Raw genomic sequence first — 10,932 nt, 5'->3', positions numbered from 1 at the left:
CGTGACTGAATATGCCCCGGCTAAAACTGGGGAATATCCGAGTGATATTCCTCAAATTTCAATATAACGCGTGTTGCGAGAAATAGTTGAAGGATAACAGACAAAAGAGCGTCCACTTAACTTCCAGAATATGCTCAGATATTTGTCCTTGGACATTATCCGTTCCTTGAAGCTCTGCACTTTGCAGAACAGATAATGTCTGCGGACAAATATCCGAGCTTATAATCCATCAAATATTTTCGCTCGCGCGCGGGGAACGGTTTAAACACGTCGCGTGACCGAATATTTCCCAGCTGAAACTGGGGAATATCCGAGAATATATACTCTTTAATTTTCAAAAGTGTGCGTGTTGCGAAAAATATTTGAAGGATAATAAACACACAATAGCCTCCATTTGACGGACAAATACTCTCGGATATTTGTCCTTGGACATTATCTGTTCGCTTCTCGGAAGAGGATAATGTCCACGGACAAATATCCTTGCATATTTTCGAGCCAAATAGAGGCTATTGTTCATATATGTTACCACCAAGCGCAGACTATTAACTTTTAACACTCATTGATGACTTTACTCAAAGATAGCAACAATTCATTTCATCGATCCACGTTATCCTCCCGCACGCGAGCACTCGCTAATCATACAAAAAGTCAACTCTTCAATATTGAAAGTGAACGGTTATTGTCGGTGCACTTTACAGAGAAAACTGGTCAACTACCAGTGGCTTCCCGGCCATCCCCTCCCATGGATTTAACGGTGACTGGTACCCATGACCTCTCCCACAATTGCATGGTCGTAAGTATATAAACGCTTCTCTTTCTCGGTGACCAGAAAGCAACGTCACTAAACACTTGACGCCATGACCCTGAAGTCTTTTCAGACACCATTAATTAACCAGATAATGTGCTTGGGATTTTTATGAGGTAAGACGGCAGGCCGAATCAACTTTGGCCTCATAGAAATAAAGTGCAAAGAACCTAATTGTTAATTATTAGAATTCTCTTCGTTCACTGTACAACTGATTGGCTGAGCTATCGCAGACTATCATCCATGAGTGTGCTATGGCTTGGGGTTGTATTAGAATGGGGACGGTTTCTCGTTTCTCCAAAGTTCTCCAGTCATTACACTCTAGTGGCTGATAGGATACGACAGCTCAACCAATCAGATTGCAGCTTTTAAATCAGTCTACAAAGTCGCCTTAGGAGGCTGGAAACAGTTTCCAGCACTTTTCTAACAGCTATACGTTGAAGGATGAATACTACCTCTGTTTAACAACTGATGCTACACAATAATGGTATCACACAAATGCACGATTGCTTGGTAAACAAGTTGCAGTCATCCTTTTTATATGGAGGGTTACCATAGCAACAGTGCAGCTTGTTAAAACACCCTTAAATTTAGCTTTAAGCATATATAACTCAAAAACGAGCTTGGTGATCTCACTTTCATTATCGAATTGCGAAAAGCATGATAAGATGTAACTTTTTACAAAGTTTAAACCCTCCTGTCTTACCTACAATATATATTTCCAGTGTCTAAAGGCCAACCATAACTCCTAAACATATTATTATTTACGTCCTAAGGTTTTTATATCAAACCTTTGGATACCAACCTTGAAACTATTTTCCATATAACAAACGAAAACAAATCCTCAAAGTGAAGAAATTGTGAAAAGCTTATTGGGAAGGAGCATGTACATGTATAAGAATGTGGATAGAAAAAGTCTTTGAATATAATGAACAGCTAACGGTCAACGCGGGCGAGTGAACGAGAGAGTTAAGGTTAAAGAAAATGGTTACCCCTGTCTCGTTCGCTCACTCCAAGCTCACTTTACTACTGATACAAAAGATCTGTATCTGTCGGCAGGGCTACAATACAGCTCGTGGAATGGACATTTAACAAGTAAAGATATCTTAATGTTCAACTGGATTTCTAAATTTTAAGCAAACTGATCAAGAGTGGCCTTCATTGAGAACTGTTGTTTTGTTATTTCTACAACGCATGCCTCAAACACAATTAGTTTTAATCCTCTGAACTGTAAAAAACGTCCATAAAGAAAAATCACTATTAATTAATCTTGAAACGGTGCTCTGCTAAGTCAGCGGCTCCACACATGTATTTCATCTCCATCTTTCATGTTGTACGTATACAGCTTTTTGGGGCCATACTTCATTTCGTCAAGACCAAATGAAAACTCAACATCGCGGTAAAGTACCTTGAATCCGGGAGGTGGTAGCCCTACAATCTCACTTAAATATTTTTTCAAGCTTGTTGTACTCTGCATAAGGTTTATTTCTCTCTTAAAAAGAGGTTCATCATCAAATACAAACGAGATCAAGGCAGATTCTTTAGCTTTAAGGTTGACCTCAGCCAGTCGGTCTAACACACCATGAGCATCTACCAGCTCAAGATACCTTGAAGGAGGACTTTCATCATCCATGTGATGACGAATGAAAAATCGTTCAGCGTCTTCCCGTTCTTCGTCTGTCACACCGGTCTTGTTAAGCTTTGTAATGTTAGGGAGCCTTGCAATAAGAAGCTGGCGCTTGTGTTTATCTGAGTACTGCTCTAGAAGGGGTATGCCCATGACACTGACATCTGTCAATCCTGGAAAGCATTTCAGCGCATCAATGGCTTCCCACGAGTCAAGTAGTGTATCATTTAGGTTCAGCACCTTCAGGTTGGGAAACTGTTGTGCAATCTCCGTGGCAGTAATATTTTCCAGTGGGCACTCTGACATACGCAGCTCTACCAAGCCTGGGAACACAAATCCCACCTTTCCAATCTCGTTCCATTGTGTGATGACATGTTTGTTGATTGACAAGCTTCTGACGTTTGGATATTGCTCTGGTGTATCTGGAATGTTTTCGTAGCCATTAAGACTCAGGTAAAGGTCTTGTACTCTGAAGTTTAAAGATGAAAAACAAAATTTAAACCTGCACGTTTTCCATGGAAATGAGCTTGTGTGCTCTAGCATCAACATAGGCAAACAACCTGTCCAAAGGACTAATTATGTAGCTGTATTCATAGAGCTTGGGTAACGCAAAGCCACTAGGAGTAATTGCTACTTGCCTTTATTGTGAGCAAGTGCACCATGGGCACTCCCCCCCCCCCCCCAACCCCCCACACATTGCCTGGCTGCAGTAACAGTCTGACAAAATCAGGTAACACAAAGCAACTAGCAGGAATTGCTAACTGCCTGTATTGTAAGCAATTCTACGCTGGGCAACCCCCAAACCCCTGCACATTGCCAGGTTGTGGTAACAGTTTGAAAATATCAGATACTTTACCTCTGGGTAGACTAAGAGTAGCCCCACTTTCTGCTAGTGCAAAACCGGGGTCAATAGATGCACTTCTCGCCCCTTAAGCTTTGGCACTGCCATTTTTTCTGCACTTTTTCACATCACTCTCAATTGACTTGGGAAAAGAAGGACTATTCATAGCCTAACCCTTGGGTTAAGACAGACCCCATGTCTAAGAATATGACACAAAGACCTCAACCAGGGCTACTGCATGACCAAAATCTCAATCCTTCCCCATGTTCTCCTCAGACTACACATGCCACTTGTAGTCAATCTTTTCCCTTGGGACCTGATGAGCACCTTGAAAGCACCTTAAAAGTATGGTTCCCACTGTAGAGAACTTGGAAAAGTTAGCACCTTCTCACTGGTATATTTATAAAATATTTAAAGCTAATGGTTTAATACTAAGACCTACCCAGTGAGGCAATTCAACAGAGAGTAAACTGTCTCCAGTGGTACGGCTGTGTTGTTTAGGATGAGTTTTTTAATGGAAGGTAAAGAATCCTTGCACTGGTCTGCCATAAATGGAGTAAAGTCGTCAATCCTTTGCCACAAGTAATTTTCACTCAGGTTTAAAAACTCCAACTTCTGTAGTTGACTAATTATTTGAAATACCTAAATGGCCAACAAAAAGAAAGGAAAGAAACACAGGCATTAACTAGCCATTTATTCCTCCATTGATGCCATCAAGTAAAAGGGTTTCTACAGCATGTAGAAGATCGAATTTTCGAGGTTAATAACTTGTTTATTAATAATATATTACGGCTTTCTGCTTTGTTTTGCAAGCCTGTACGGGAGAATAATGCCCTGGAATTAGCCCATCAGAATATGTGTTAATCAGTTACAAACACAAGCCGTATAATAATACATTAATAATAATTATCATAATAGTAATTATTATGTGTCTAATATTATGATTATGCGACTGAGAAAAATACTTCATTGTAATTAGCTGAGAGCAGGCCAATTTGTATGATATTGCGTAATATACTTATTTTTGATATTGAAGAATAATATAAATTATTATCAATAAATTATGTATCCTAACATTTGTTCTGTTCAGCTAGCTCTTATTTCTAACCTCTTGAAAATCAGAAAGATCATTCTTTGCCAGATCCAACTCTATAACATTTGGACAAATTGATGCAATCTCTCCAACAGGACCTGCACAGTTGATTCCACGGCCATCAAGAGTGATGATTTGTTTTTGGAAGTGGTCTGACTGACCAAAAGAGGCTGAAAATGATGCATAAATTATTCAGTTAACAATGTAGATAAATAGATTTTTTAAAGGCATAATACATATACATGTACATGTAGCTGATGCCATCCTACAGACAGCGCTTCTGAAATTTCACGCGATCGCAGAGCCACAAATTGTGAGCAAATCTGAAAAATCTCTAATGTTGCAAAAAACTGGGTAGTGGCCATAATGTAAAAAGCTTTGCCATTGGTTCATTCTTCCAGCACATTGTTGTTCAAAGAGCAAATGATGATCTCTGTTATAAAGAACATCTTGGTCAAACAAATAGCAAGAGTGTACGACAGTTCACCCAAGTTGCTGAAATTTTCCTGAAAAATTGCCAGTTTTAGAAATGCAACATTTGTAAGTAATTAAGTCAGTGTTTCTGTTGCTGATGTTATATTGCATAGGCTAATGCTCATCATTTTCCCCTAAAAATGGCAAAATTGCCATCTTTTTTCATTAAAACCGTTCGTCAAGTTGGTGCAAAACCGATCACTTTCCTGCAAACTTTGCCCAGAAAAATTCCCACAAATTATCGGCCGTTTTTACCAATCCATTTTCGGTGATATTTGCCTTGAAAATTCCTGTGAAATTCTCGTGAAATCCACCAGTTTTTTTCGCAAATTTGTTTCTGAAAATCCCGTGAAAGTAGACTTTTTTCCCACAACCTATCAGAAGCCTTGCACAGAACACTAATGAATGATAAAGGCAGGGGAAAGCAGGTCGACATGTCGACTAGCTGGAATAAAGCCCTCCATTCTCACAAAATGAAAAGTATTGTCTTTTCCCAAAATAAAAATACCCTCTGTTTTAACCAATCAGACAATGCAATTCAGCAATATTTTGCATGTATGCTATTTCATAAGTTTGTTGGAAAGTTGTGAAAATATAATTGTTTGAATTTTAAAGTGTAGGATGGAATCAGTGTAACCATGTAAACATGAAAAAATATATATATATAATAATAATACTAAGTAGAAATAAAAAAAGTCAACATGTAAAAAATCTCTGGCCGCCAAGGCAAGCACTTGGTTTAAATTAGTGAAGTTTTGCTATAAATTTTAAAGTGCTTTTTAAAAAATTCATATTTATACAAATTGTTGAATTTAAAACTGGGGGTCAATACTGATATGTACACATTCTTATGTCCTTTTGTTTTAAAAACTTGGACCTTGAACATAGCTATGCTCCATGATTGGTCAGATTCCACTGTTTACGACATGTACATGAAGCTTTGTAAACAAACATGCTATTTCTATTTAACAACCAATCCCAAGGAGCAGATCAGAATAGCATTAAAGATACAAAGCTACGTGATTCCTTGACAAATGTTTATACATAACGATAAGGTTATTTTGATAATAAGTCTTCAATGTATACAAGAAAAGCTTACTTATTTTTGGCATAATTATGATTTCGGACTTCATGGTTACATATAGCATAATATTAAAAAAAAAATGTGCAGCGTTTAAAGTTTTACCGCTGATTGTCATTTGGGACAATGGTATAAAGAGAATATTCAAGAACCGCGTTTCTGTAACCAGCACAAATAAGTTGTTAGGAACACAAAATAAGGCTATAAATAATTTTATTTAAGCTTAAATATATACAAAACAACTCACAATTTTTGTATACGCTTCGTTTACGAAAAAATTCCTCTGATTAAGCTTAAGCAAATGTTCGATATCAATGCAGCCAGAGGCCAGAAATAAGTTTAACTTAAAGATTCACGTGCTCTTTAAACGTACCTTTGTGCTTTGGAGATCCCGTAAAATGTATAAAGCACAGGTCTTCATCGCTCTCCTCGTCATCAAAACTGTATTTACTTAACAGAGCGTCTTTGAAAGAAAGCCTTCCTTTCTTCGCTTCTGAATCCACCATGGTCACATCAAACGCATCGAAAGGACTTGTTCACACGTGTAGAAGTTTGTATATTCCTATAAACTACTTGATCCGCAAAATTCTGCAGGAAAAATGAACAATTTTTGCTGATCTTTCAGAAAAATGGTGATGCGTGTCACGCAATGATGCGAAGAAATGAACTAGTCACGCGACTAAAACGTAGGAAAACTTAATTAGCCGCAAGCTTACAGTTACAAGTTGCTTTTGTTATAAATCCTTACCTATTCGGGATATTCAATGGGTAAATTTTCGCCAATATTTCCTCAGAAAAAGACTCCGCAAATATCTCTTTGTTTTTGTTTATGAGTGATCGCAAAGGATCAAGGAATCTGGACGAGTGGAATCTGGACCCAATTACGTCATGGATTGCGAAAGGAAACTGGTTCCCAGGTCGTTCCCAAGTTGTTTTCCTTAATTCTTTATTTCCCGACAGTCTTGTGAGGTTATTTCTCTTCGTGTTTCCTTAAGATGTGACCCATCGGAAGCACCTTGGTTGCGGAAAAGAAACAGAGAGAAATCAGCGCGATTATGTTTAGCTCTTGGATTTTCGCGAGAGTGGTATTTTACCCATCTTTGCTATGGGGAATAGTCACCGAGAGTGGTACCAAAAGATGGTACGACCGTGTAGACACTAACGTTATTTTGGGGGCATTACCGTTTAAGAGTCAAACTAAAGAAGTAAGTGCACCTTTTAGCCCAGTAAGCTTACGGAGTTAGAGCTTAAAAGCTAAATTAATCCTACATGCAAGCTTTTAGAAAATAGCCTAAAGAAAATCTGTCTACTCATTAAAAGTAACCGCCTATAAGGCTGTTCAGCTATGAGAGGTCAGATGTTACCTATAGGGGATGTGTGCCCACAAGTTAAGTTAAGTCTGCCTTTTGCAGGTATCCATCAATGGGAGTGTCCACCTTTGGGGTAGGAGGGTGTCTGCCGACAGGCAATGTCTGCCTTTGGGAGGTGTCTGTCTACAGGAGTTGTCACCTTAAGGAGGTGTTCCCCCCGAGTCCCCTGTAAGAGGCATCTGCCTATTAGCCAGCGTGGCAGGCGTTCAAAGGGGAAGGAGAGTGGAAAACTAGAAGTGCGAGGTACGGTCTTCGTGCTTCTAGTTCCCCCTTCCCCTCTCCTTTTAGCGCATGCCACCCAGGTTATCTGTGTCTTTGCACAAGAGGACTCCATTACTGGAGTTTAGAGAGTTCACTGCCTAACAGGTTCTACTTTTGTACATTTTTCTTAGCTTGTGGAAAATGAAAATGTCCGAGGAGTGGTAACAATGAATGAAGACTACGAGACAAGATATTTGGCTAACAGCAAAGAGGTAAACACATGTTTAATATGCACTTCAATAAAATTATGCTACATCTGTTTTCAATGGTTGTTAATGGTTTGCCAGACTTCAAATGATTCATTTGATGACAACTCAGGCAACCTTTGATGCCTAGTTAGATTATGTTACCAAAGAATTCTAAAAGTAATGGTCTCAGTTACTTTTGGATTTAGCAGTCCAAAGTGGCCGCTACTTTTGGGTAGCTGTTACTTTAGGATGATTAAAAAACGTTAATAAGAACGTGTACAGTAACAGCCATTTCAGACAAGGTGGACGTGCAACACATGAATTTAATAGTTCTGTGTGTACACATGCATGTTTCTAGGTGGGTGTTCTTTAATTATCCAGTGTCAATTCATGTAACAAGCTCTTCCATTGAGCTGTGCTTTCTTACTTCCTAGTCAGGCCGCTCCATCCACATTGCACCTGAGAACAGAGCTTGATTCTATTTTAGTGACTTCTTCAAAGGGCTGCTACTTTTGGCTGGGCTATTACTTTCAGGGGAATGTTACTGTTTGAGTTCAATAGGAAGGTAAAAATAATCCATGTCACTTTCGGGGAACCGTTATCTATTTATTTATTTATTTATTTATTTATTTACTTATTTAATATTTGTTTATTTATTTTATTTTATTTTATTTTTTAAGGGGAGGGTGGTTACTTTCAGAATTCTATGGTATGTCATTACATTTTTATGCTCCGATGCAACCACTGGTAGCACGTACTTATGTCAACATCAAGTATTATAATCGATAAAATATTTTTGTTCAGGTACGATTGGTTTAAATGTGTCATGTGACTGAATATTCCCCACCTAAAACTGGGGAATATCTGTGAGTGGTATTCCCAGATTTTCAAAAATGTGTGTGTTGCGAAAAATATTTGAAGGATAATAAACACAATAGCCTCCATTTGGGTAAAAATATACTAGGATATTTGTCCTTAGACACTATCTGTTCCTTGTAGCTCACAGTTTTCCTTGAGGTATGCTCTTGGAAAATATCCAAGCATATTTCCATGCAGAATGGAGGCTATTATTTACATAACAAAGTCTTCTCTGTGGACACAGCAACCATACATGTACAATGAATCTAGTTTATGATTTCAATATACTCTTGAGTGATGGGTAATTCAGTGGTAACAAAATCAGGGACCTCCAGTGCACGTGTACATCTGGGTTATTTTTAGGCATATATTTGCACTTCAAAGAAATTTGACAACTTTTGCTGTAATTTGAGTACATGACATCTTGGGGCTTAATCACAAGGCTGCATCTGATAGCTCCTGAAAAAGGAGCCTTATTCTTTTGGCAAGGCCTATATGTTCATTTATTTCATAATCTGTGTTTAAATTTTCATAATCTCTATTTAAACATGGTTTAAAAATTCATCAGCTTAAAAACCTAATATATTTAATTCCTAATGTCTATTATAATGGGAATGATAAAATAAAAAAGCTGCTTTCCATGAATGCCATACCTTAGACGTCTCCTTTGAGTAGGTGTTTAAATTGCCCCAGGGACTATTTTTGGGATGGAGGGAGGTGCTTACCAGTATATATCAGAATTTTATGGCTACATACAACATCGCAGTTTTTGTTGTTGTTGTTGTTGTTGTTGTTGTTTACCGAACAGGAATGGGCAGAGTGGGGTGTTGTGCAATTGCAGCTGGCTACAATCGATTTTAACAACGCACCATCTCAGGAGATGCTCCAGAGGGGAGTGGGGTTCATTGAAAAGATGAATAGGAATGAAAACAGTGTTTATGTTCATTGCAAGGCAGGAAGAGGACGAAGCACAACACTAGTGGCTTGTTATCTGATGAAGGTAGAGTCAAGAACAAATGAGTTATAATTATTACTTGATGAGAATGCTTGGACATCATAGTGGCCAGTATACGCATATTCAATTGTTGTTCTTAATGAATAAAGAATTCTCTTCTTTTCGTAATTGAGTTCTCTCAATAGCATGGCAGCCTTGAAAACACTTGGGCCACTGTCTTGCATAGTTCCTTTGCCTTTTTCTTACATCACAATCAATCCATTTCGGGTTATTCTGTTTGCAAAATGCATGCACCTCCCCTCTTTGCATCTTATCATATATTAAGCAGACTTTTTTTTTTTTACCCATACCTTTATCCCTCTTCTATCATCCCGGCATAGTTCTATCATCCCAGCAAGACTGTTGAAGATCCTGGAGGGTCCTTACAAACATCTTTGCAAGATCTTACAAAATTCTAAGGATGGGAGGAGGACCTTAAAGATATTGTAAGCTCTGTTAAGGTTTTTCACCAGAGAATTACAATCATGTCATTCCATGGGTGAGTACGGATAGTTTCTGGAACTGTTTCAATGTTTTGTTTGATTTACCCTACAGGCCAAGAGATTAACACCAGAGGGAGCATATCAGTACATCAAAAGTAAACGACCTCATATCCTTCTTGCTCCTCGGCAGTGGGAAGCCATTAAAGTGTTTCATAAGAATCTGTCACAAGATGAACATGATGAAACATGATTCATAAAATGTTCAACAAGTTACTGAATTAATATATTTTTGTAAAATTGTATAACATCAAACTAACAGTTGTGATTGTTGCATTAGTTTATGCTTTATTAAATGTTAGCTTATTTATTGTTACATATAGAACTATACTATACTATAAAATATGCTAGTTCCTGATCAAAAATAAGCACAGTTTCAGATGTCAATATTTTTGTCAGTTGAACTCAATATGAAAGCATACACATTGTACTTAAGTACCATAATAGAAATGTTCTATTTGATTAATTGTGAGTCCAGGAAACTAGCGCCATCTCGCAAGGTATCAACAAGTCTTAGTTTGTTGGAGACTTGCCAACCATAAACACAGGAAAATACTGGACTTTGGAGATATCTCTTCGGAAATCTTCGGAAGGTGTTCGGAAATCTTCGGAAAATCGTCAAAAACGTTATTTTGTATGATTTTAGTATCTGTGTAATAAACAAAACAATACTTGGTTGCTTGTAGATATGGAATTTCTCTTCTCGTGTTCTACTTTATATCTCCAGACCCCCTAAAAGTTAGCGCCTCTGGCACTCGCTTGTAAGCCCCCAGTTCAAAATACGCTCCGCCATCCCTGATGTCATGTTTGGAACTTCCTGGGCAAAATTACAGCTTGTAT

At 38.1% G+C, this 10,932-nt stretch overlaps 2 protein-coding genes across 3 annotated transcripts; one reads left to right on the top strand and one right to left on the bottom strand.

The window, feature by feature from the left end:
- Positions 1-1,428: 1,428 nt before the first annotated feature.
- On the bottom strand, positions 1,429-6,753 carry LOC110059237 (tubulin-specific chaperone cofactor E-like protein). Its single transcript, XM_020765941.2, has 5 exons — positions 6,670-6,753; positions 6,295-6,509; positions 4,382-4,536; positions 3,716-3,915; positions 1,429-2,901 (listed from the first exon to the last, which is right to left on the bottom strand). The coding sequence occupies exons 2-5, from the start codon at positions 6,425-6,427 to the stop codon at positions 2,097-2,099; spliced, it is 1,293 nt and encodes a 430-aa protein (XP_020621600.2). The 5' UTR covers positions 6,428-6,509; positions 6,670-6,753; the 3' UTR covers positions 1,429-2,096.
- Positions 6,754-6,858: 105 nt separating this feature from the next.
- LOC110059238 (phosphatidylglycerophosphatase and protein-tyrosine phosphatase 1-like) lies at positions 6,859-10,417 on the top strand. Of its 2 annotated transcripts, XM_020765943.2 has the most exons (5): positions 6,859-7,126; positions 7,684-7,764; positions 9,407-9,598; positions 9,934-10,038; positions 10,148-10,347. In XM_020765943.2, exons 1-4 carry the CDS (start codon positions 6,977-6,979, stop codon positions 10,009-10,011), a joined length of 501 nt encoding a protein of 166 aa, XP_020621602.2. In that variant the 5' UTR covers positions 6,859-6,976; the 3' UTR covers positions 10,012-10,038; positions 10,148-10,347. The 2 variants fall into 2 exon arrangements, with proteins under 2 accessions (XP_020621602.2, XP_020621601.2); XM_020765942.2 differs by lacking the exon at positions 9,934-10,038 and having other exon boundaries at positions 10,148-10,417.
- The last annotated feature ends 515 nt before the right edge of the window (positions 10,418-10,932 follow it).

This window comes from Orbicella faveolata, unplaced genomic scaffold, assembly GCF_042242905.1.
Source record: "Orbicella faveolata isolate gen_17 unplaced genomic scaffold, um_ofav_v1 contig_25, whole genome shotgun sequence".
NCBI lineage: Eukaryota > Metazoa > Cnidaria > Anthozoa > Scleractinia > Merulinidae > Orbicella > Orbicella faveolata.
This window is presented reverse-complemented; position numbering and strand designations above follow the sequence as displayed.

What these genes read in the sequence shown, in the direction of transcription:
- LOC110059237 (XM_020765941.2), bottom strand. Translation starts at nt 6,427, where the DNA reads ATGGTGGATTCAGAAGCGAAGAAAGGAAGGCTTTCTTTCAAAGACGCT. An exon ending in GGGATCTCCAAAGCACAAAG is followed by an intron (nt 4,537 to 6,294) that starts GTACGTTTAAAG and finishes CATCATTTTCAG; the next exon opens with CCTCTTTTGGTCAGTCAGAC. An exon ending in CTGTTGAATTGCCTCACTGG is followed by an intron (nt 2,902 to 3,715) that starts GTAGGTCTTAGT and finishes TTTAAACTTCAG; the next exon opens with AGTACAAGACCTTTACCTGA.
- LOC110059238 (XM_020765942.2), top strand. Translation starts at nt 6,977, where the DNA reads ATGTTTAGCTCTTGGATTTTCGCGAGAGTGGTATTTTACCCATCTTTG. An exon ending in TTAAGAGTCAAACTAAAGAA is followed by an intron (nt 7,127 to 7,683) that starts GTAAGTGCACCT and finishes CATTTTTCTTAG; the next exon opens with CTTGTGGAAAATGAAAATGT. An exon ending in ATTTGGCTAACAGCAAAGAG is followed by an intron (nt 7,765 to 9,406) that starts GTAAACACATGT and finishes TTTACCGAACAG; the next exon opens with GAATGGGCAGAGTGGGGTGT.